Genomic DNA, 25,177 nt, shown 5'->3' on the forward strand with positions numbered 1-25,177 from the left:
TCCTTTCAGCAACACCCGGAGTGCTTCCGGGTGCCTCATGCGGCACTTCCGCCATACCAGGAAGTGCCGCCAGAAGAACGTCATCAAGCACCTGGAGCACATCCAGGTGAATATAAAAGGGGCCCGCCTTCCTACAATCAGGAAGCTAGAGTCGGGAGCTGGAGCAGGACGAAGCTCCAGTGACAGGAGAGAGAAAGGCGGCTCAAAGTGGACATTGGGAGAGGCCCGTGTTGGGAGGGATTGGTGTGGGAGCACGAGTAACGGGGGTTACGTTTCTAGAGCACCCGCGAATTGTGAAAAAACCGCAAATTATGGAGGTGGTTAAAAAAATGCCTATTTTTATAGTTTAAAACCCTAAATATGCCCCAAAGCACTTTAATTTCATTTCAACCTAAGCTTAATACATTACCTAAAAAAAAAAGAATGTAAGGTAAACCTGTATACTGTACAGTACTGTACTGATATGTCACCCGCAGTGCTAGAATGTAAAATACCGATGTTACCGCTATATGTACTGTAATTCATGCAAGCGCGTTTTCATTGCCAGAAGCCTTAGAAGGTACAGGGCGTTTTGATGGCATCTTGGGTCTTTAACCCTTAAACTGCCACATACTTGGGGATTAATGCATCCCTGGACGCCAAGTACTTTTTTGCTGCACTTTAAGTAAATGTCACAATTCAAAAAGGCTAAAGTGAAATTTTAATGAAACACATTTTTTTTCATGCAAAGAGCATCACAATTACAGTTCTGCAACACTGATTTTACACACTGCCAATGAACTGTACAAACTATTTAAAAAACTACTGGAACAATATGTACAAGGTGCAACTGACGCCATTGATGAAATTCAGTAAATCACCGAGCCAACTGCACTTGAACTGGCTGCACGCAAGCACACAGAGGTAAACGCTGATGCTGGCAGGTTAGTCTAGTGCAGCGGCTGAATCCCAGAGACAGTGAGGCTGCAGTGCTGCAGGGGGCAGCAGTGATCATGAGCTGGCTGCTCAACGAATGTGCAGCACTGACTGATCAGCTCCGGCATGCTAGTAAATTGCACTGGGAAATGACTATAGCCGGTTGCGGCGGTTTAAGGATTAAGAAGAACAAAATGGAAAAAATCAAGAACACTCAGCTGGAGATGCGTCACAGAGCAGCAAGGAGAAATGAATAACACTGTAGAGGTCCGGTGCTGCTAAGATTCACACTGTCAAGAAGACGGTTATTTATTTATTTTTATGGTGGAGATTCCAGGGATGCACCCAGCCTTGACCCGACCCGCACGCTCTCACAAACAGAGACAAAAACAAAGCAAACCGGTAATCAAACAGCAAATAAAGAACGTAATGAAAACAAATGAAAACAACAATACCACCTCTGTTCCCCCTACAGCGATTATGCATTAAATACAACAAAGCACCAACAAAACAGACACAGTAAAATCCATGAAAAACGGCAACAGATGCAATGTAATAATGAAGATAGATAGTCCAGAGATCCGCATGTTGAATGGGAATGTAAAGATAGTCCTACCAGTAGTTCCTGAAATGGTGAAGACAGGTGGATGAGTTCAGGAGCGCTCCTTTCTTCGCAGGATAGCAATGAATCCACTTACATTCCTCACGTACACAGGCAGACGGCAGACAATCCAGACCCCAAACACGAAATGATCCAGGACAAAACGAGTAAGTACAGTTAACTCAACAGAAGGCAGGCAGAGAGACAGGAACTTGAAAACAAATAACAAAAACTTTTATTTCCTTTTGGCCCCCTTTTTAAAACCTGAACTTTGACCCCAACAGCCCCTGCACCCTCAGCAGAAGACCAATCGGAGCCACTGCAGGGACTGCTGGGAGTTACAGTTTCAAATTCTAGTAGAGTACGCTCTCGGATTGGCTACTTTCACCATCCCAAGCCGCGTTTCCCTCTATGGTTGCTTCCTGTTCTCTCTACAGTGCAGTATTGCCACGAAAAAAGTCAGAAAAAAATGTGGGGGATATTTGCAGTTTTCCCTAATAATTATTGGTTAGGTTCTAAGGAAAATTCCATGAACTGAGGCCACAAACCCTGAACCGCATCTTCGCGTGGGTTCACTGTATAGAAAAAAAATGGCTCTAAATCCATTAAGTAGTTCTCTCATGAAAAGCGGACAGACAGACAGATGTGGGATTTTATAAATATACTGGCCGTGCCCCGCAGCTCTGCTCTCTTACTAGAAAAGGCGATGGATAAAGCAAAAGAGGATACAACATCGACAAGCTTCTGTTCCAAGACCGCTGCTTCCCCAGCCCCTTCAGTGTATTAGTAACCACAGCACAGAGAGAAGTATGTACATTGCAACAGGTACACATGTCATAAACGTAGAAAGGACGGTCCTTGGGTGTGTGGGAAATGTTAACATTTGAATCTGATGATTGCATATAGTGCAGAACTGACCTCTCTGTACTATTCTTTCCTCTGCATGTCCTGGAGTACAAAAGAAACAGCACCATGCAGCAACATGTGAAGACTGGCAAGATCGGGGGGGAAAAAAAAAACGCGGTCACTGATTACAAGCACAAGAAGGCGTGCGAATGAATATGAATAATGTTGTATCAGTGCCACAATGTTTTCCAAAATGTACTATACAGGTCATAAAATGAGTTATTCCAAATATCATATATACCTATGTCTCTGTTTTTTGTCAATGCAGCTTTGACATCATGGACCATAAGGTGCATACAAATTCAGCGTGACCAGGAACACTCAATAAAATTGAATTAAAAAAAATCAAGTGATGGTGAGATACAAAGAAGGCAGATTCACCAGTGTTTGTGTGTCAGCTTTTATCCCTCCAGATCGAAGAATTTCCAGTTCCATTGTCTTAAAAACCAGTCACATCTACAGTTATTCCCAGTTTCAGATAAAAAGTAACCACGTCAGATCTTGGGGGGTGGCTGTTGTACTATAAATTTACACCGGCTGTTACAGGACACAATCAAATGTATGTTTTTATTGTATAATATTAACAATAAGAGTAGTTCACTACTCAAAACGGTAAATTTGCCGTTTTGAAGCTCACAACCTCCGGATTATAATTCAGTGGATCTTACCGCTGTACCATGGAAGCTGTTATATTGTACTTGTACCTTTTGTGAAAGTGTTTGTTTGATATTTGGCCATCAGCCTTCACACATTATATAGTTCATGTCTACATTTTGTTATTTATTACTAAAACATGAAAAACATTTCTGTTTTAACAATATGTTTACATAGATTTTTGTAGACACAAAACACACATCAAATTATTTCCCCTTACAATTCTGGGTAGCTCACTCCCAGATACTCAATCAATCAAGGCAGGAACTGGGAGAACTTCTTACCAGTTCTGAAGCGGTGGGGGGATGGTATAGCAGGCTGCTTGGGCTTATCCTCTCATTTAGAAGACAAAAGAGGCTGATGAAGAAGTGCGAAGGGATTTAAGGTGGGCCAGATTTACGAGTTTTTTCGTAGGCTCTGGTAATTCTAATGTTAAGGAAAAAGAGCCTGCTCTGCCCTTTCTTAATATATTTCCTATGTGTTCTGAAACCAGTCCAGTCTGTCATTAATGTGGACCCCCAAGTGCTTGTAGGTTTTTATTAGTTTTGCATAATATAAATTCAGCACTTAACAATTTAAGACTGAAATAAATTGTGATACTTTAAAACTTGGAGACATTTGAATTCATGGAGGTAGAATAACAAGAAAAAAAATTGAGAATCCCTGCTAAAGTACATTATGGAGCTGAAGCATTTTTAATTCCAGTCCAAAATGTTTTACTCACTATAGTGTTTGCCTTTCAGGTACTTCTGCCCATTGCATACAGTTTGAGAATGTTACCAGAAATTAAATCCTAAATAATTTTCAGAATTTGACTTTATACACTTGTACACACTGAACTTTATTTTACAAATGTTTATTCAGTAATGAAGATTGCGTGTGCTAGTCCTGCTTCCTCCTCAGTATTTTTGCTGTCCCTCCAAATACTGTGCGATCTACAGAATTTTCAAGTTTACTCAACTATATGTAAATCAATGTAATTGAAATAAATAATATAAATAAGAGAAATGGTCCCAGTACAGACCTTCAAGGAACTGCTCTGATGACCTAACCCCATGTGGAGCATTCTCCTTTTATCTCTGCTATTTGTTTTCTGTCAACTAACCAGTGTGCAATCGAGTTTTGTAGATTACTGCTGATGCCAATGGCTTCATAGCTTCAAGATTAATCTTCTGTACAGAATTATGTTAAAGGCTTTGTGGAAGTTGAATCAAAACAGTATTGTGAGTTTTCCTTTAGTCTTACTACTCCTGTTTAAAAAGTAATAGACAGCCCATGGTTTTTGTGTCCACCATGAAATTTTTTATGGGATTCGTTCACTTTAGACAGTAATGTAACCATTTATACATAGGAATAGGAATCAGTTTTCCTGATCTTTCTTGTTAAGACAGTTTTCTATTTAATTTTAAATAAGTTCAAACTACTGCTTTAATGTATCTAAAATCTTGGGGATATGCTACTATTCTATTATAAAACTATAATGTAATCTGTCTGGTCTTTTGTGAAATGTTTATTTGGTTTGTTTGGTATTTCCAACTCAGTTCTGATCATAATTACTTATGTACCTGTGTTTTGCTAGAATTTGTTGCTTCATGTACTACTGAATTACAGTATTTCGTTTTTGCTCATTTATTTCTTAACTGCAGCTTTTTTGTTTTTTGCTGATTTCAGTTTTTTCTTAACTACTCAATTTGGACATTTTTGCGTACATATGTTTTTAAATCCACTTTGCATCACACATAAGGTAGGAAACCAGCCCCATTACAGTATATGGCAAGCCAGTTCATGTTTTCATTTGTAATTGTTGATCTTTTTTTACTTTTATATGGAGAGTTATTATAACATGTTGCCTTTGTTCATACATTTTGGTTTTCATTTTATTTTTTCCAGAATGTATTTTTTCAGTATACATTAGAATACAGTATCTCTAAAATGACACTATCAGTATTTATGTTTTGCATTCTGTTTTTTGAATGTTTCATCTTTGTGTAGCATTTGATTTCCTCAAATGTCCTTGTTTAATGTTAGTTTTGACGGGCATTTGGATATACAAAGAATACTTCAAAGTTGATCAGTCACTTCTTTTTCTTTTAACCTATATTGATTGTTAAAACAGACTAAAGCGTCACCAGTGTTGTTCTTGAGACAAACTGAGTGAGGAAGCAATCGTCGTCAATGAGCATCATTTTTAGTTCTTCTGTCCTTCCCAGTCAGTGTTTGGGAAGTTGAGTACATTTATAATTGCCATATCTTCTTTGTTGTATATACAGCATGTCTTATATCATTACACACAATGGTTTTTTTTATTTGCTACAATTTGGTGGCTTGTAACAACCCTCAACCACTAAATCTCTGAATGTCTTCTTTACAATTTTAATTTACAGTGATTCAGACATTTGTGGTCTTCTCAGTTGATATTTGAACATTTTTTGACATGAACTGCTACACTTCCAGTCTTATCCGTATTTTTACAAAAGATGTATATCTACTGATATTATATTCTTCTCCATCATTTTTAATTACATCGTATTTATTTTACTCCAGTATTACAGCTTCTAGATAATGTGTTTCCCTTTAGATTCATATTTGTTTTAGGATGTATCTTGTTTTTTTTTATCAGATTTTAATGCTGTTTTTTTCCCAAATTATTCTGTAAGTTGTTTTTTTTCTGTGTTATTTGTTGTATTACTGTTTTCCAGTCATTTTCTGTCACAATAGTAGATTCACTTAGAATGATGTAGCTTGTTCAGTGTTGGCAGAATCTCAATAAAAATAGCAGATTTTGCTTTTCCGTTGTATTTGTTTTCAAGTTCTTTGAATTTGTTTTCCAAGTTATATGAACCTCTGCATCTATCCATCCATTTTCCAACCCGCTGAATCCGAACACAGGGTCACGGGGGTCTGCTGGAGCCAATCCCAGCCAACACAGGGCACAAGGCAGGAACCAATCCCGAGCAGGGTGCCAACCCACCGCAGGGCACACACAAACACACCCACACACCAAGCACACACTAGAGCCAATTTAGAATCTCCAATCCACCTAACCTGCATGTCTTTAGACTGTGGGAGGAAACCGGAGCGCCCGGAGGAAACCCACGCAGACAAGGGGAGAACATGCAAACTCCACGCAGAGAGGACCCAGGAAGCGAACCCAGGTCTCCTAACTGTGAGGCAGCAGCACTACCACCGTGCCGCCCCCCTTCTGCTTTTGAAGTCACTTATTCCAATTTTAAATTAGACAGCAATACAAACTAGAAAAATGCTATAAGTTATCCTGAAGTATGGTTTTCACAATTATTAGTAATAGTAGTATGCAAAAGCACAGTTGCGAAGTATTTTAACAAACAAGTAAAAAAAAAAAACTTACTAACCTATTGAAACACATTACCAGTTTTTCTATAGAAAGTATTTTAGAATTTATATTAGCACTGAATACAATTAAGCTGTATGGATAAAAGCTTTTAGGTTGTTTAAAAAATGCTAGCTTCTACAGACTTTTATAAATTAATTTTACATGAAATAAAAAGCTCTGAAAGGAGCAGACTTTGACTAATTCTAAGCGGATGAATGTGTTGATTTGATTAGCAACAGTGTCTGTGCTACAAAAATGGAAAAGGAGTAAATGATTTCAACCTGAAATGCACTGTTAGAATAGAGAGAGGGCAAAAGCTTGCCTCCAGTCACTTTCATGTGGTTAATCCACAGAGCTTACATGTGCTTTAACACAAGTCTGCCACTGCTCAACACTTGTGGCCTCTCACAGGCCCTGATTGGAAAGGCAGCACTACACTTGTCTGTCTTACTGTCAGTTAAGTATCCCAGGAACTAGCAGAGGGATCAAGCTTCTTGTTGGACATTAGTGAAACCGATCTCTGACAACACTTCACAAGGAATGTGTGCATGCTACTCTTACTGATTGTGTATTATTTGAATGGGAAGCCAGTGCTTCTCACAAAAGCTTGTTGTGCTCAGTAGAGAGAGAATAGTTTTGGTTTCTTGTTCAACCTGAGAAATGATAGTGAAATACCAATGTAAAGTAACCATTGTTCCAGCTAATTTACATAATCAGATACCTCATTTCTGCATTCACTTGGCACAGTTGGAGGTAGAATGTAATTAACCTGGGTAAGAAATTTACAGCATTGAGTGTTCTTATCCCACAATCCTAAATGGGGTATACAGATATGGAAAACAAATGAATAAACATATTAGTGTTAATGCTTTTAGGACACAAGACCCACTTAATAGGACTATTGTGTTGTATTTTCTTTTCAATAATTTTGTTCCTTGTTAATGAATTTCTTTCAATTACTTATAAATAGTTTCTACTCTATGAAATTGACGGGCTACACACACTGGAGCAGATGGCCATGTAACCTAAACAGGAGTGGCTAATTCAGTTCCATTTGCACCTATGTGCTCATGTTCAAGTGGCTGCTGCTTTAATCAGAGAAATTTTGAATTAAAATAGCCAAAACCATCCAAGTAAGTTCAAATAAAACACCTGTTCAGTGTGTGTAAAACACAGCTCTTCATTTTAAAAATGAGTGGATGGATATTTCTAGTTTGATAAAAAACAAGTTGCATAAGCATGTTCAATTAAAGCAATGGCTACAGTGGTGCTCCACGACCAAGAATAAGTATAACTGCCTCAGCTGCACAGGTGAGTGTGTGCACTACCCATCATAAAACTGCTAACATTTTCATTATAATCTGTAAGTAAAACTCTTCTTCTGTTTTTCCAGAAATATACATTTTTGATTGATGGCTTATATTTAGAATAATAGTTTCTAAATTTTTAAACATTCTCTGACTTCAGTCACTATCATTCTTCTTTATGATAATATACCTAAAGGAACTACTTTACCCTTTGGTTATGGCATGCCATAAAGCAAATTGCTTTTTTTCTAATTTTTGTTTTATTTTCCTACCTCTATTTACATATTTAAATTGCTCCCTGGTATCATGGAAACAGAAAATTTCAAGTGGCCTAATGATCTTTGCCATCTCTCATTTGTGTGACTCAACAATGTTAATGTAATAACAAATTATCCATCTAGCGCTCTTTTAAGATTTATGACAAAATATTTTATTTGTATTTGTTTTGTCTTGGTACAGCATTATATTACTCTACTTTCCCCTTTTGTATTATTAATATGTAGCCTTTATCAGAATGCCTCAAATCTCACAGACTTACCACTGTTTATAAGGTATTGTACCATATAACTTCTCCCCACCTTCCCTTCTACATGTATAACCTCAGGCAATTAGGTGTAGTAAAAGACAAGCAGGGGTTAAGTTAAATTTAAACAATGTATTACTATTAATATTCATAAATAATGCAATATGCAAAGTACATTTGAATATTGGCAACCATACAGCCTGATAAATGTAGATGTGTTTCAGGCAGCACACAGACTTGTTAGTTACTTAAAATGTCTCTAGTTAAGGCATCATTGGTGGTCAGCTTTCTTCAGAACAGGTCGCATGCCTGTCTCAATATGGCTGTCGAGCTGTGCTCTTCATTGTGTTGTCCTTTTCAGTTCACGGTGTGTGATGGTCTTTCATCAGTTTGGTAAGAGAGAGAGGGTGAGGTAAAGCAAGTTAATTTATAGGTTTTCTGTCCAAACCCTACAGCCAATAGGATGTCATGGTGCTTAAAGGCTTCTGATACAAGACAGTTTCAAACAGCCATTCTTCAGACCAATGAGGCAGAGAGCACCTTCACATCTACTCATGTGAAGCTTGGCAGTTAGGCAGCCTGGCTTTCCTGTGGGGGTTGACTGGGAGTCCAGCAGAGAGATATTAGCCAAACTTGTTTGAGGCACTTCCCCCAACCCTGTCATAAAATTACAAAGAGACTCATAACTAAAAGGGGGAAGGGGTTCTTAAACCATCAAACCATTGCTGTTATTATTAATAATGTAACACTAATATTACATTGTTTTGTCTAAGTTACAAATAAAGACATATACAAAATATTTATCAACTTGTATGCAAAATTTCACATCACAACAGATTCATAGTAAAAAGTAATTTGTAAAGATGAAAAATTATATGTATAAATAAGAAAGGTCTAACATTTTTTGTCCAGATTTCAACCTTATCATAAAAGTTGCGCTAAAGGTTGTGTGTAAAATGTTGACATGTACTGTATAAATGAGCAGTTAGGAGACTCTTTTCTGTGTTGTTAGTATTAAAAAAAACAATACATCACTTCCTTTTCCCACATGTTCTATTACATTGTCATGGGATGCTAGTGCTTTTCCTGACAACAATGAATTAAATGAAAATGCTAAACCATAATGGAGCACCAATCCATCGCAGGCCCCTCACACACATACATTCATACTTAGCCAGTTCAAACTCCATAGGCAACATAGGGTTGAAGTCTTTGGAAGAAACTAAAGTACCCAAAGAAAACAAATACATTTACAGTATAGTCACTATGTTAAGCTTTTAAATATAAATTATATTTTAAGAGAGCTTTTTCCATATCACACTCTTCAACATGGTTTCCTGGAATACCTTATTAATTATAAAGCATTTTTATTATTATTTAAGATTTGATATGATTTTCATATTTAAGAGTAATGTTGTGAGTATGCTAGTATTAGTCTGACATACAGTAAATTTGAAACTGGGCAAGCTGACAAAGGAAAACAGTAAAATGTTTACATCATTTAAATAGTCTGTACTCTTTAAATCTGCTGTGGCCAGGTGCAGGAATGACAGGTCACAAAACCAAAAATTTGGGGCGCCAACCAGGTCATCTAGTTTAATTTTCGAATGATTCAAAACAAAAGAAATGCTCTTGGGCATATTTGCCCTATGGGGTTCTGGACTGAAGCTAAAACAAAAGGTATTGTTATCCACAAGTTAGATCTGTTCGATCGGGAGCTCTGTCTAGCAAGCAGCTCTTACCAAAACAACACCTTCTTCCAGAAAGCCAGGGTTTTAATGGAGGGTAAACTGGAAAGGGTGGAGTCAGTTGCCGTCCCTGGGTGGTTTCTCAGCATTATGGAGAAAGAAGTAGACGATAGTGTAAGGGGATCCTCCGATGTGCATGTATGACATTGTTTATACAAAAACTTAGTTGTGATTTGTTGATAAAATAAATGCAGAAAAATATTATGAGATAATAAATATTTGAATCTGAATCAGCTGATATGATATGAGGAAGACTGACTGTCACTATCAACATAGAATTAGCATATGCCACCTAAAGGTGATTTGTTCATTTATGTCAGTAGAATGCAAAGTGAGAAGCTGCTTATAATCACAGCAGGTTGTAGCTCCTATTAACTGAAAACATATTTTAAAATTCCTCTTTATACCAATGTAAGTTGATTAATGTTAACCTTTGAAGTATTGTCCAAAATCGGTCAAGTCAAATTTTGAATGACTTTTTATCAATCTAGTATGCAATGCTATTTAGAACAGTTTAGAAAAGTTACAGGGCAAAATTGGTTTAGTCATGAGGAACATAACTGGATACAGCATGCCTGATCATCTTCATGAGTGAATAAATTAATTATTTGTTTGATCTTGAATCATTATTTAAACACACCACTTACTAAATACATTTTCAGGTGCATTCTGTAAGAATTATTACTTATTTATAGTTACTTAATGTATAGTATTACATAATATGAAGTAATGCTTAAAAGGTAAAGTATCTGAAAATTTTTCTCGTGTCATCCTGGTCCTTATGGGAAACATTGTTTGTCATATGTACAGAGTACTGACCCTGGCTGTGTTATTTTTCTTCTACATCATCAAGTTGTGCATGTTGGGTTAATTAGTGACACTTAATTGGTCTGAATGAACGAATGTGGGTGTATTTATTTGATGTAAGAGCGACGCTATATAGCACCAGACCCGACACAGATTGGACACGGGAGGCACGTGTAAAATAAATAAACTACTTATTTTCTTCCCCTGTGGGTGCACATCTTCCCTATGTCCCACAGGCAATACACAGTCCCAAAGCACAGACACAAATAAATCACGCACTTTTCTCTTCTCCTTGGCACCACCACTCCTCCCAAGCAACCTTGTCCACCTCCACCTGACTCTGGCCACGGAGTGGTGGTCGCTGGCTCCTTTTATAGTTCACCCGGAAGTGCTCCAGGTGCTTGATCATCAAGTTCCGGCTGCATTTCCGTGTGTGATGAATATGGTGCCCACACAGGTTCAGGAGACCCAAACACAGAACCCCCTGGCGGTGCCTGTGGAACCCAACAGGGCTGCACCCAACTCCAATTCCCATGGAGCCCTGTGGGAAACCGAGGCACTGCTCCAACCCAGGGGGGCGGCCATCTAGCGTCCAGGGGGAGGTATTGCACTGTCCAGGGCTGCTCCCCCTGAATATAGTGTGCAGGGGTGTCCTGGCTGGGCATGGACCCCAGCAGCCTGCCACAGTGAGTTTAAGAAACTATAGTATTTTCTATTACATTGTATTTTTCATGTATGAATACAAATTTGAGATTATTTTGATAAGATTATCATTCATCGCTTTAGTAGTCAAGATAGCGTCACTCTGGTTCTTATATAAATTAGCCAGTGAAGCTGAAGAGCCAACATAATTTATTTGGGTTGCAATGAAAGTAATACTTTCTGAAATAAACTTTCGTGTGCAAGAAAGCTAACAAATTTTATGTTCCATCATGTCTTTTTTACTAGAACTGTTTTAATTATAAAAAAAAACCACATGGTACACAAGTAATTAGTTAAGTTGCTAAGGTAATTAATGTAGCACATAAAGAGCGATGTGAAGAGTGAATGTCAAACCATCCAATAATCTATTTTTCTGAGCTTACTTAATCCAGTTTAAGGGTTGTGGTAAGACAGAGACTTTAGGAAATAAAATAATGAGCACATCAGTTTTAATAATTTTGAGCAGCTGATTGAGCATGTGATTTTATTATTAGAGTTAAAATGAACATAAAGTGGTTTTCACTTTGACCCTGGAACACTTCTATCACTTTCTTTTCTACCTTTAAATTTCATCACCTTCTGTTCCTAAAATAAAACATTTTTTGGTTGATCTCACGACTTTGTATTAAATCTTTATAGACACTGTAATGAGGTTTTTAATGGCTTTATACAATTAACTTCATTAGTTAGATGTACCAGAACTAAAATATAAATACAGTAATCCCTCGCTACTTCGCGGTTCACTTTTCGCGGATTCACGACTTCGCGGGTTTTTAAATACAAGTGATTGCCCGCCTATCGCAGAAGTTATGTTCCAGACCCATCAGCAACAGGAGAAAATCCGCGCTATAGAAAGACCATATAAATAAACATTTTTATAGTTTAAGCCTTCAAATACCCATCCCACATGCTTTAAACACATGTAAACTTATAAAACACACTTTGTTAGCACATATGATATTTTGGGTGTCGGGCTAAGGATATGAGTAACATCTCACTATTATAAAACATTTTAACTTCACTCAAGACAAGACAGTGAGACAGGAAAATTGGTGATGTACAGGCTTTTAAATTATTGACAGGCAGGGTGACAAGCAGCACAAAGCCAGCACAAAGTCCACTTCTCCTTAGTGTTCATTCAGCTCCCCACCCCCTTGACAATGCGAAGTGGCAGGAGCGTACTGCGCCTCCGGGGAGGGGGGTTTGAGCGAAGGTGCGTTCAGCCCTCACACACCCCCACTCCTCCTCATCCTTCCAAACGCGCAGAGCGACAAGGAGGCATTTTGGCAGAAGCAGCACAAAGTCCATTTCTGCTCAGCGTGAGTTCAGCTGCCCCCCTTCACAAAGCGAGTGCAAACACATCGACGTCTGATCGCTGCGTGCAGTGTGCAGTGTTGGTCTGCAGTGTTTAAGAATGCAGAAAGTGTTTAAGAGCATATGAAGTGTTTATAAGAGTGTGGAAAAGGCTAACAAGAGAGTGAGAAAGGTTTATAAGAGTGTGGGAAGGGTTTATAAAGCCTTAAAATATGTATAAATAATAAAATAAATATAGGTCGCTACTTCGCGGATTTTCACCTATCGCGGCGGGCTCTGGAACGTAACCCCCGCGATAGGTGAGGGATTACTTAACTTCCAACTCTACAAGGGTGCAAGAATTGGAGCCTAAACTAGCATTATTTATTTATTTAAGACATACCATTGGACATGCACTAGTCCATTACGGAGAAACATAAGCAATTTTATCAAGTTTTTAAGTTTTTTCCTGTTGATTTTATATATGTTATAGGTATGTTCAGAATGAAAAGACAAAAATGACAGTGGATCATAATATGGCCTGCAGGTGAATGAATCTTTTACAATAGGCACATGCTGCTAAACCATGGTTAGAAATGAAATTTCAGTTTGCTGACACCTTCAGAAGTAAACTAGGAAGTGATAAAGGATGCCGGATTACTAACAATATTACTGGAATTATGTAAGTGATGTACAATACATCAAGACAATGAATTTAGTCTAGTTACTAAGATACAGTCAGGTTCCTAAGTATGTGGACAGTGACGCAATTCTAATAATTTTGGCTCTGTACACCACCACAATGGATTTGAAATAAAGAAATCATTATGTGATTGAAGTGTAGACTTGCAATTTTAGCTTAAGGGGTTTATCAAAAATCTTGTATGAGCCATTTAGGAATGACACATTTTTATATATGGTCCCCCTGTTTTCAGGGGTTCAAAAGTATATGGACAAGCTAACAATCATAAATATAATGATCATTTTCAATTTTTGGTTGAAAATCCTTTGCAGTCGATGACTGCCTGAAATCTGGAACCTATGGCCTTCTCTAAGTTCTGGATTTCCATCCTACTGATGAATTGGCAGGCCTTTACTGCAGCTGTCTTCAGTTGCTGCTTCTTCGTTGGACTTTCTCCCATCAGTTTTATCTTCAGCAAGTGAAATGTATGTCCAATTGGATTGAGGTTAGTTGATTGACTTTAACTTTGAAGAATATTCCCCTACTTTGCATTGAAAAGTACTTGGTTTGCTTTCACTGTATTGTATGTCTTGGCTCATTGTCCATCTGTACTGTAAAGCGTTGCCCTATCAGTTTTGCAGCAGTTGGCTGAATCTGAGCAGATAGTATAGCCCTGTACACTTCAGAATTCATCCTGCTACTTCAGCCAGCAGTCATATCATCAATAAATACCAGTGACTGACTTCCATTGGTAGTCAAGCATGCCCATGCCATAACACTACCTCCACCATGTTTCATAGATGATGTAATATGCATCAGATCATGAGCTGTTTCTTCTCTTATCCATACTCTTCTCTATCTAATATTTTAGTATACAGTATATTAATCTTAGTTTCTTTTGCCCATAGAAAATTGTTCCAGAACTGGACAGCCTTTAAAAAATGTTTTCCGCCAAAGTCTAATCTGCCCTTCCTATGCTTGAGGCTTACCAGTGGTTTGCACTTTGTGGTAAACACTCTATATTTATTTTCATGAAGTTGTCTCTTGATTGCAGACTTTGGCAATGATAGGCCTACCTCCCGGAAAGTGTTCTTTGTTTGGCTAAATGTTGTGAAGGGGGTTTTCTTAACCTAGGAAAGAATTCTGCAATCATCTAGTACAGTTGTCTTCCATAATTGTCCAGGCCTTCTGAAGATACTGATCTCACTAGTGTGTTCAGCCACACCTTGTGTTTCTGCTCTGTCTCTAAAGGGTTGTTTTGTTTTTTCAGGCTAATGATGGCCTGTTTTTATTACTTGCATGGACAGCGCTTTGGAACTCATATTGAGAGTTCACAGCAGTGGTTTCCAAATACCAAGTCCACACTTGGAATCAATTCCGGACCTTTTACCTGCTTAATTGTTAATGAAATAATGAAGGAACTGCTATGGAACAGCTTGTCAGTCAAAAGTCAAAATATTTTTGAATTCCTGAAAATGGATGGACATGTACAAAAATGTCTGTCTTTTCTAAACAGCTCATGCAATATTTTTGTTAAACCCCTTGAATTAAAGCTGAAAACCTATACTTCAATCACATATTGATTGCTTTATTTCATATATATTGTGGTGGCATACAGAGCCAAAATTATGTAAATTGTGTCATTGTCCAAATACTTAAGGACATGACTGTATTTAGTGTAGCACTTAGAGAGGTGGATGGGAGTCAGAACATACATTGATCCTTCCACCCATCCATTATAGTGTGCTGTTTGAGGAGCACCTTCAAATGTAGTATAATTTCTTTGACTGCTTCACATATTTATGCTTTACTGGCTTATTTCTAAATAGATTCTTGAGTTGATACATTTCTATGAATGTTTTACTGGAATATTGCATTTGTCTGAACAGATAATACAAGGTTGAAAATTGAAAAACATCCATTGAGGGCTGTATTCTGATTTAATTTAAATTATTTTCTGAACATATAAATTAGTCCAATAAAAATGTTTGTAAAAATTACAAAGAGATTCATAATAAAGGTAAAGTGTCATGTGAAAGAATAAATTCCCCTTGGGGATCAATACAATGTACTCTTCTGCTATATATAAAGAAAAGTAAGATGATGTAAAAAAATTCAGCAAAGTGAAGCAATTGAGGTTATTACAGATGTAACTTTTATGGGCACAAATCTACATGTGTTGATAGTACAGTAACAGAATTAAAAAAAAGAATTTAAAAATCATCTGGAAACAAACCATTAATAACGAGTAGGGTATTACAGTTTTGAAATGTGACTTTGAAAGCATATGTTAGCATTTAATGACAGTTAAGGTCTGGTCCATCGTTAATACAATACAAAATTAAACCAATGTGTTTTATAGAGTACATAAAATGGCATGTACTACAAGATGGACAGTTCTGTCATTTGTACATGTAAATGAGATTGAATTCTTAAAACCAGAGTATTTAGAGTCCTCTGTAGTCAACCTAAAGTCAAACTTTTATGTTGGATGAAGATAAAGATGGTTACTCTGTAGAAGACATTAATGTCTGGGAAGTCCAAACATGAAGAAAATGCAAAATAAAAATGGATTAATAACTCTCCATTGAAAGGCCCATCCACACTTTCAACCACATTGCAATGACATTGTATGACATACATTAATACAACAAAAGAAATGATTACTACTTTGTGTAAGCTTTCTTTTCAATTCAGTGAAATTCTCTTCAGTTAAAATTTACTAAAATATGCTTCCCATGAAACTGATGCTTGGCAAAACTATTGGGTTTTTTTTTGTGGAAATACAAACTACTACACAGGAATAGGAAGGTATAGGAATGAGTTTACAGATAGTCTCTACATCAGCTGCCTGGCCTGCTTGAGTACTTACCAGCAGATATCAAGGGATTTTCTGCAGCACTATCAGGAAAAAGCTCACCAACTGCCAGCCTTGGTCTCTCACCCTGGCTATTAGCAATTGTCTAACTTGAAGAGTGTTTAGTGACATTGAACAGGTACATTGGACAAGTGCAGATAGGTCTTGCCTGCTGATCAAAGACAACAACTCCGACCCTGATAACCCAGCTGGTTTTCATGTATTGGGAATCTTGCAAGAAATCTTTTGGGGTTACTCTTTTTTTATAAAAATTATTTTCTAAAGTGCCAGTATATCAACAGTTATCACTGCAAAGGTGTGAATAAGAAAGCACTGTGTTTTGTTAGATTTTTTATTTAATATTTACCTTGCAAACTACCCTGCTTTAAGTGTGGTAGCTGTTCCCAGTTAGGAAAAATTTAAAGGACTGGTTTTGGTAAACACTTAATAATTGCCTTTCATGCATTTATTACTGTCTCAGAGGCATTTTGGCAGACAGCAACATTTTATGCATTAGTGGCTTGAGTGAAATAATTCTGGCATTGGACTGATGCAGGAGAGAAATGAATCGAATATAAAGCTGTAATTGACGTGTTTTTCTGGTTTAAGTTTTGACAGTCACAGACATTATGAGAAGAAAAAGTTTGTCTGCTTCGGCCGAAACCCTAATTTGTAATTTCTTCTGTGGTTTCACAAACATTTAAAAATACTTAGATTTGTACTAATTCGCTTATAGTCAGCACATGCTAGGAGGCTTAGGTACACTTTTAGGTGAAATGAAGCATCAAAATATATGTGGTTCTCTTTCTTAGCTGCCATCTCATTACATCATTTGTTTTTAGTTGCTACTTAAGAGTCTAGCAGAGTCTATTGTCTTAAAAAGAAATCTTCATTTATATTGAAATACTGGGATTAAATATACTGTGCAGTGGACTAGTGCCCTGTCCAAGGTTGTTTCCTGCCTTGCAACCATTGTTGCTGAGTAGGTTCCATCACACCATTATCCTGAAATGGAAAAAGTACATTCAGAAAGTAGATAGTATGATGAAATGGATTAATTATTATGTGAAAGAATGGCAGCCAATGAAGAGTCATTCATAGAGAGTAGTTAAGCAAAGCTCAGGAAGTGAGAGATTTATATCATCTAGCAGTCTGAGCAATTATGTTCAAATATTCTACTTTTCAGGGTGTTCTCATTGCAAAAGCTTAAGGGGTTTGAGTAACAGAAAGAAAGCTAGTCTTAGACACCTGAAACTATTAGGCCTATGCCACTACTCAAGCAGTTGCATTTTATACCACATTTAATCCGTTACACTAACGAATGAAGAGAAAAGTACAGTAATTTAGACAAGAGTTTAAGATGGGGCAAACACGTTTTACAATCCGGATAGACTAGGTAGGTCAAACTAAAGAAATTTTTATGGATGATAATAAAAATGAAAATATAACTGTGGTGTTCAGAACTGGTCTGGCCTATTACAATCCTGAAATGATATAACACAACAGTTTCGGTACATATAACTTATCACATTCCTGGGTATTTTATTTTTTCAGGAACCTTTGACCGTGGTGTAACTATGCTTGAAGTCTGTGGCAGCTGGCCAGAAAGTTTTGGACTACGTCACATGTCTTCCATTGACAACACAGAGGAAGGGCTTCGGGAGAGAATTGCAGATGCCATGTCAGAGTCCCCAAGCCGGGATGTTATTGGTTCTGGGCCAGGTAGGTGCAAAACTGAAAGCTTGGTTTTTATCATTGGATCCTTTTGAACGTGATAACGAAATGTAAACTGTTTTAATCTGAGTTGTGTTCTATTATTTAGTTACAGTTTGGGCTATATGTAACACATTCACCAAATATCCCATTTTTGACTTAATAACTAAAACAAAAACAGTCAATCTATACAGATTACATCAGCAGAGGAAAAGGTACTTAGCTTTAGAAGATCAGGAAGTGTGAATTAATAAAAATAAAGTACAGGTTTCATGGAAAGTTGTGTGAAGCAAAATTTCAAGGCCTATAAACTTGCCGTGTCTAATTTTGGTGAATGTGCTCAGATTTCTTGAGGGAAACGGTCTATGTTTATAAAGTATGGGGCAAGTCAGACCTCAAAAAAGAACCCAGAGAAAATTACTCCAGGAACAGATGACCACAAAATGTAAAAAGCAGTTTGTGTGGATGTTTCTTGTGGTATTTCTTATTATTATTAAATTAACAAACTGTTTGAAATCTTTATGTTCTAATCTGATTTGAAAATACATACATACATACTGTGTATATATAAATATATATATTATATATAATAATTTTGCAAAATTATATGTGGTTTAGTTCTCTCAATTATTTGCATGGACAGGCTTGGACTCTAATTTTCAAAGGTTTTTAAAATACAGTATAAATCAGGTCATTTATATTAAAACCAAAAGGGGAAATTGCCATTCTGACAATCCAAATGTTTAACTCATTTAGGAAGCAATGGCACTTTCTTCTGCTACTTAAGTGAACAAGAGTTCCTTTGATTTTGAAAGGAAGATGGAAGTTGGACTCTGGGTTTTGCTGCTCAGAGCAGAGAGGTCACAATGTCCTAATGCATTTAGCATTGACTGCTCCTTCTTGGAGCGCGTCTATTAGCCCCTAATTTAATTTGTACCTATTCATTTGCAGTCCCTGCAGCAGCAGCAACTTGGCCCTCTCTGTAATTGGTTCTGTCTCTATTTTTGCATCATTAGATTAACTCTGACTCCTGGCCACTTGTTGTCTGCGCTTGTCTGTTCAGTTATACAGCCTAATGTAACACAAAATTCATTAGTGATCACATTACATTCAACTCTGTGCCCCGGAGCTCTCTGATAAACAGATGTTTAACCCCTTCAGGTAAGACGATTTCTGAGGCTAAACATGCTCCAAAAAGAGACCCAGTCCAAAGAGCTTCTTACTCAATTAATGTAACTCATCAGAAGTTGCTCCAGACTCATGTGAGCATGGTAAAGTGTCTTTTGAAATTAAGACACATGGTGTTACATGTTTCATGTTTATTTCTCATGTTTCCCTGTATTGTATTAATCTCCAGCACGATACTTATGTGTGTCTGCCATTCCAGCTGAACAAGAGCCAGAGAAGTGTGTCTCAGAGCCTTAGGGAATTTGTAACACATTACTAATATGACCCCAGGGGAAGAAGGGAGGGTGTGTCTATTGTGTTTATCTGCAGTTCCAGTACATGGCATCAAGTATTATATGAACTTTGAGAATGAAATTAAATACATTTTGTATACACAGTAGAATTGTAGAATAGATGTACTTATAAATACAGAGATAGATATGCAGGAAAATCTGAATTATTGGTGGTTATGGCAGGAACTTGAACATGAAGAACTGAAAAAGAAAAATGACCTATTATATCATTCATATTTCATTACTCAGTAGCAGACGGTAAGACCTTTCTCTGACCTGCAGGTCTGCAGCTTGGATTTCCTGCATGTGCAGGCACAGTGTCACAAAAAAAAACCAAGCTAATGAACACACATTTTTATATTGACCATTTCCTGATTTTGAAATTGTAAAATGTCAAAGACTGCTTTTCTTACTAATATCACTGGGTCAAATAATCTTTTCCCTATTACTATAACGCTTATTTTTCCTAGGAAATAATATATATAAATGTTATTGTAATCCTTTACATCAGCACTGTAGACCTTCACAAAACTTCAAAGAGGATGTATTTGTCAGATGACTCCTTTGAATATGCCAAAGGTCACTTTTTTGTGATTTTTTTTTTTTTGTTCTTCCACTGATTAAATAATCTGCATGCTGGTAAATTACTCCCACTCCACTTTGACCTTTTCCTGTGTTATGATTCAAAGTGTTTGTTCACTTCTAAAAATATGTTTTATTAACAGTATTTTTGCACACTTTTTCAAGTAAATTAGCATGCATTGCTTTGCAGAAGTTAAGAATGTCATTGCATTGAAAATTGTGTCCTTATACTTGTCATATATTTATAACTATTAATTGAGACGCGTCTTCTTCCAAACAGGTTTATTGTACTCTGTTTCATTTACTAAAATGTCTTGAGGACATGCTTTCTGAAATCATTTCCACAGCCAATAAATCTTTTCCCTGTCTAGTGGACTGACATTAGTTTTCCATTGAGTATCACATTTCAAGTACACTGTAAATACAGGTAACATAAAAATACAACATCCCAAAAATTGAGATCAGCACTGCTTCATACAGTAGATGCAAAATGGGTTGAGTGCCAGAGTTCTTCAATTTATCAAAAAAGGACTACAATCTGTTATTTGAACATTCCAAATCAAATCAATTACTAATTTAAATACTAATGAAGTACTGTGATAATTTCTAAATTAGGTGTATGTTGATTAAAATTTATTTATTTTTTCAGCATTCTTTATACAAATCTGAGTAAAAAAAAAAAGCTTGTTTAACATTTTGAAATCACTTACATTTTCTTATGTTTATTAACAATTTTATGGAAAATAATTAATTTATTATGTCTCTCTTGTCCTGCTGCTTTAGCGAATGTAATCGAGAGATCTGCATTTTACTGGTTTTTCCATCCTGCTTCCCACTGCTCCTGACAAAATCTCATCCCATTTCCACCCACTTCTGCCTGCTTTCTCCCATTCCTGCAATTGTCTCATTCCTCACGCAACTGCATCCCCATTTTCCCCTTTAGTAAACAATAAATTTTACACATAACCTAGTGCATTCTTAAAACTGCCAAATGTACAGAAAAAATACAATACTTTATTACTGTTGTACATCTTCCTCTACAAACTGTTTTGCATATCCTCCACAATGACTCTAGTAAATCATTTGAAGACTTTGTTTGAAAGAAAATGGAGATGCCACTGAGTCACAGATACGCATAATTTTGTTCTTCTCCGACTGTATGTATTCTTTCTGTGAAATAGTGCTGATTGGAATAATAATATGAAAATAATTATATACCAGTCATCCACTACATTAGAACCACCTGCCTAATAATGTGTAGTTCCCCCTCAGCCGCCAAAACAGACCTGTAGAGGCATGGACTCCACAAAACCTCTGAAGATGTCCCGTGTTATCTGGCACCAAAACATTACAAACAGAAACTTTAACTCTTGTAAGTTGCGAGGTGGGGTCTCCATGTGTCACACTTGTTTTTTCAGCACATCCCATAGATCCTTGATTGGATTGAGAGCTGGGGAATTTGGAGGCCAAGTCAGCACCTTGAACTCTTTGTCATGTTCCTCAAACCATTCCTGAACAATTTTTGAAGTGTGGCAGGGCACATTATTCTGCTGAAAGAGGCTACTGCCATCTGGGAATACTGTTGTCATGAAGGGGTGTATATGGTCTGCACCAGTCTTTAGGTAGGTGGTATGTTTTAATGTAGAGATGACACTCTGATGTCTCTCCTGAGGGATCCATGATCAGTCAGCAATGGGTTTTCATTCCATTATTATGCCTTTTCAGACTCTGACGTACGGTGCCATTATTTAAATCTGTAGGATATTTAGGCATAAAGTTAACATACACTGTACCTACCCATGGTTCATTTTAGGTAAAGTTGTGTTTTTTGATTAAAATACAATAATAATGCTTCACTGTAATTTTATTAATATAACGGCAAGATTTCTGCTAATAGGCATTTTCAGTGCAAGTTCTGATTTACATTTAAATTTAGGTTATGAACACTGGCAGGAACAGAACTTATTCAAAACCCAAGGGCCACGTGTATATAGTTTATTTGCTTAGTTTTTTCCAAACAATTTTCTGAGAGATTCATCTACTTTCTTACTATCTGCTTCCGACCGAATATAGTCTAATCACCTGCCTGTGCTCATACTTCTATAAACCTTTAGTCAGGTTTCAAGGCATTTGTACTTTTAATATAGTCTAATATAGTCTTGCTAAATGTATACTTTGATTGATATTGTCTTTTTAATTTAAGTATAGAGAATACATGACATCAGTGAAATTTCAATTGGCAAGAGAACATGTTCAATATCAAAAGTGACTCTGATTTATATGTCTTTGTTTTTTGCTTTGTTTTAATGCAGCTGTTTTTTTCTATAAAGTTTTTCACAGCAAGCTCAGTCAAAAGACACTTTACCAAGCACATACAAATGTACAACAAAGGATCACACAATGATAAAATGGATTACAATATAAATCAAATCACAGTGAAGCACTGAAAATAGCTTGCAAAATGTCCTGTCATCCATTAGGAATATAAAAATGCATCGATTTAGATGTTACTAAAGACTTTGACTTCTGAGCCATGACTTTGTTTAATAGTAGCACAGCTTATCACTGCGCAATATTGAGTTTGTTAAATTGTTGCATAGATAGATGATTACCAAGAGTTATGACAGTGGAAATGTGAAATGTGGATAGGACAGAGTTTGAAGGTTTTTCATTTGTTTTTAACACTGTTTAATTTTCAACAGTATTTATATTAATGTACTTATAGGCATTGGTTTTTCCTAATGATTCATTTTAATTCCTGCTATTATGCATACTGTAGTATTTTGGTATGGTAAGAAATTTAAAATTTACTGTTGCCATTGCTATTTTAACTGTACATGTTCTGCCAAGTTATTGCATTAGGATAAAACTTGATTTCTCAGGTGTAAATTACATAAAGACCCTTTTAAACTCCTAGATTTAGCAGTACATTTTAGACATTTCAAAGATTCCAAACTGATCTTTTTTTTACTAAAATCATTTAGAAAGTGAAACTGATAAAAAATTAGTCAGCATGTTGTGCAATGTGTTTAGTGTTGCTTTGATGGCTAAGTCAACCCATTTAATACAATGGGCATTTGTTAGCACCTATACCTAAAGGAAAATGAGTGTATAAAATTAGACAGATTTTATTGAGAAAGCCATGCTGAGCTTTACAGAATATGAAAAAGAATGATATACAAAATTATTAACCTTAAGACACTTTGCAGGTGTCAAATTATATTAACAGTCAACATGATTTGTCAAGGTGGTGTGCTCCTCTTTATTCCTAAATATGACCATAAGTCTCTCCCTATTGTATACTTATGTTTCTGTTTTACTACAGCTCACTTGCCTTCTGATTTGCTAGTAAGTTGCTGCATGCTCGAATGTCTGTGAGTTCGGGCAGGTGGGCGTCGCATTATCCTTCATTTCAGACATGCCTACTAAGGTAAAGAGTTCCTTTTAAAAGGCCTGACCACTGTCAAGCTCCATCTTACCCTACACATATAACTCCTTGAATGGAATAAAGAAGTAGGACTGGCTCAATCTTGCTTCCCTCAAACACTTCTTATGCTCAGTTTCAAGTGACTTATGACAGCTAGACTTCCTAGGAGCAAACACTTAAACTTTCCTTTGGGCTGCCTATTCCATTATGTGACTTGCTGGATCCAATCACTATTTTTCTCAGTATTTTTTTCTGTGTTCTTCTGTGTCATTTCCTCAGAAAATCTACCTTGATGAATTTGTTTGTGAGCAGAATGTGAACATTTTCCTATGAAGAGCTTATCTCTCATTTATACTCGTATCCTGTACTCACGGGCAGGCACTTTCAGTCCTGGTTTGAGTGGAATTATTAGTAAGCCTTACTGATGTTCCAACCTTGCAGTATGGCTTGTCGAACTTTCACAACAGTGTGAAACTGGGTCAGCAATTTGAAACACAGGTTTGAATTACATAAAGGTTTGTTAGTTTTCATGATGTACTATTAAATTGGAGAAAATTGCAACAGTGTGTATTTGGGGTATCTGACTGTATTCAGGCTGTTTTAACACACTTTTGTACAGAACATTTTTTATTTCCACAATATTAAATCCTTAAGACTATAATTTTTGCCTCTTTGATCAAAAGGTATTACAGTTGCTTTATTGGAATACTACATGACCAAAGATGAGTCATCATGAATGTTTCAATGCACTAGCTTTGCAGGATCTGATTACTGTGGCTAAGGAAATGGATGTTACTTACTGAGATTTAAGTAGTTATTTTTTTCTTCCATATTTCTATACTTTGAAATTTAGTCCATATCCTGGTGAAAAAATATAAAATCCTTTAGCATTTTTGTCAATACTCTGATTTTAGGATGGTTTTTACATAAACAAATTGGATTGTCAGGATCCAATTTAAAATACAAAAAATCTAAAGTTAGACTATAGCCTTTTTACTTATGCTGTCTTAAACCTAAAGATACACTATAGTTATGAAAGTTCCTGCCCTTAAAAAAATCCTAATTGAATTTTTTGCATTTAAATAAAAAACAGATGAGTCCTCTGAAGACTAGGCTGTCAATGTGGAAGTGAGAACGGGTCCTGTGATCTGGATAAACAGTGTGTCTTCATTTAGCAGCTATTATAAATAATGGGTTTTTAAATGCTTTGCAGGGAGCTCTTGTTGGCTCCACATATCTGCGACAAGGGCGGCATTGAGAAAGAGAAATTAAGGACAGCTTGCAGGCATCCGGTCAGAAGAGAATCCATCCTCAGCCTAATTCAGCAGCTCTGCTGTTTGTAATCACGGCAAGGAGTCTGCATGCTAACTGAACCAGCCTGCCTTTCAGAGACATTGCAATTGCCTTATTACTGCAGGGCAACATTAATAGGGGAAGCACTTTTTATGAAAAATAGTTTTATAATTTGCTTTCCGGAATGAACACTTTTTTGTTTTACTTACCCTGAAGAGCACAGGGAAAACTCATGTTAAGGTTTTTTTTTTTAAAACTGTGGCATGAAATGTTCTTGGTGATGATTAGATCAGTGACAGTATGCAGAACAGTTCATCAGAAATAACTTCCTGGCCATAGAGATTGCCATCCCATT

At 36.7% G+C, this 25,177-nt stretch overlaps 1 protein-coding gene across 3 annotated transcripts in view; it reads left to right on the forward strand.

Moving 5' to 3' along the window:
- The window catches only part of bcas3 (BCAS3 microtubule associated cell migration factor), an 830,699-nt gene that overhangs the window by 754,655 nt on the left and 50,867 nt on the right, over positions 1-25,177 (forward strand). For all 3 annotated transcript variants that reach the window (XM_028807048.2, XM_028807050.2, XM_028807049.2), the window contains one exon: positions 17,902-18,069. In XM_028807048.2, coding sequence (XP_028662881.1) covers positions 17,902-18,069 — 168 coding nt within the window. The remainder of the gene's footprint in view (positions 1-17,901; positions 18,070-25,177) is intronic.

The sequence above is a fragment of the Erpetoichthys calabaricus genome, chromosome 8 (genome assembly GCF_900747795.2).
Source record: "Erpetoichthys calabaricus chromosome 8, fErpCal1.3, whole genome shotgun sequence".
NCBI lineage: Eukaryota > Metazoa > Chordata > Cladistia > Polypteriformes > Polypteridae > Erpetoichthys > Erpetoichthys calabaricus.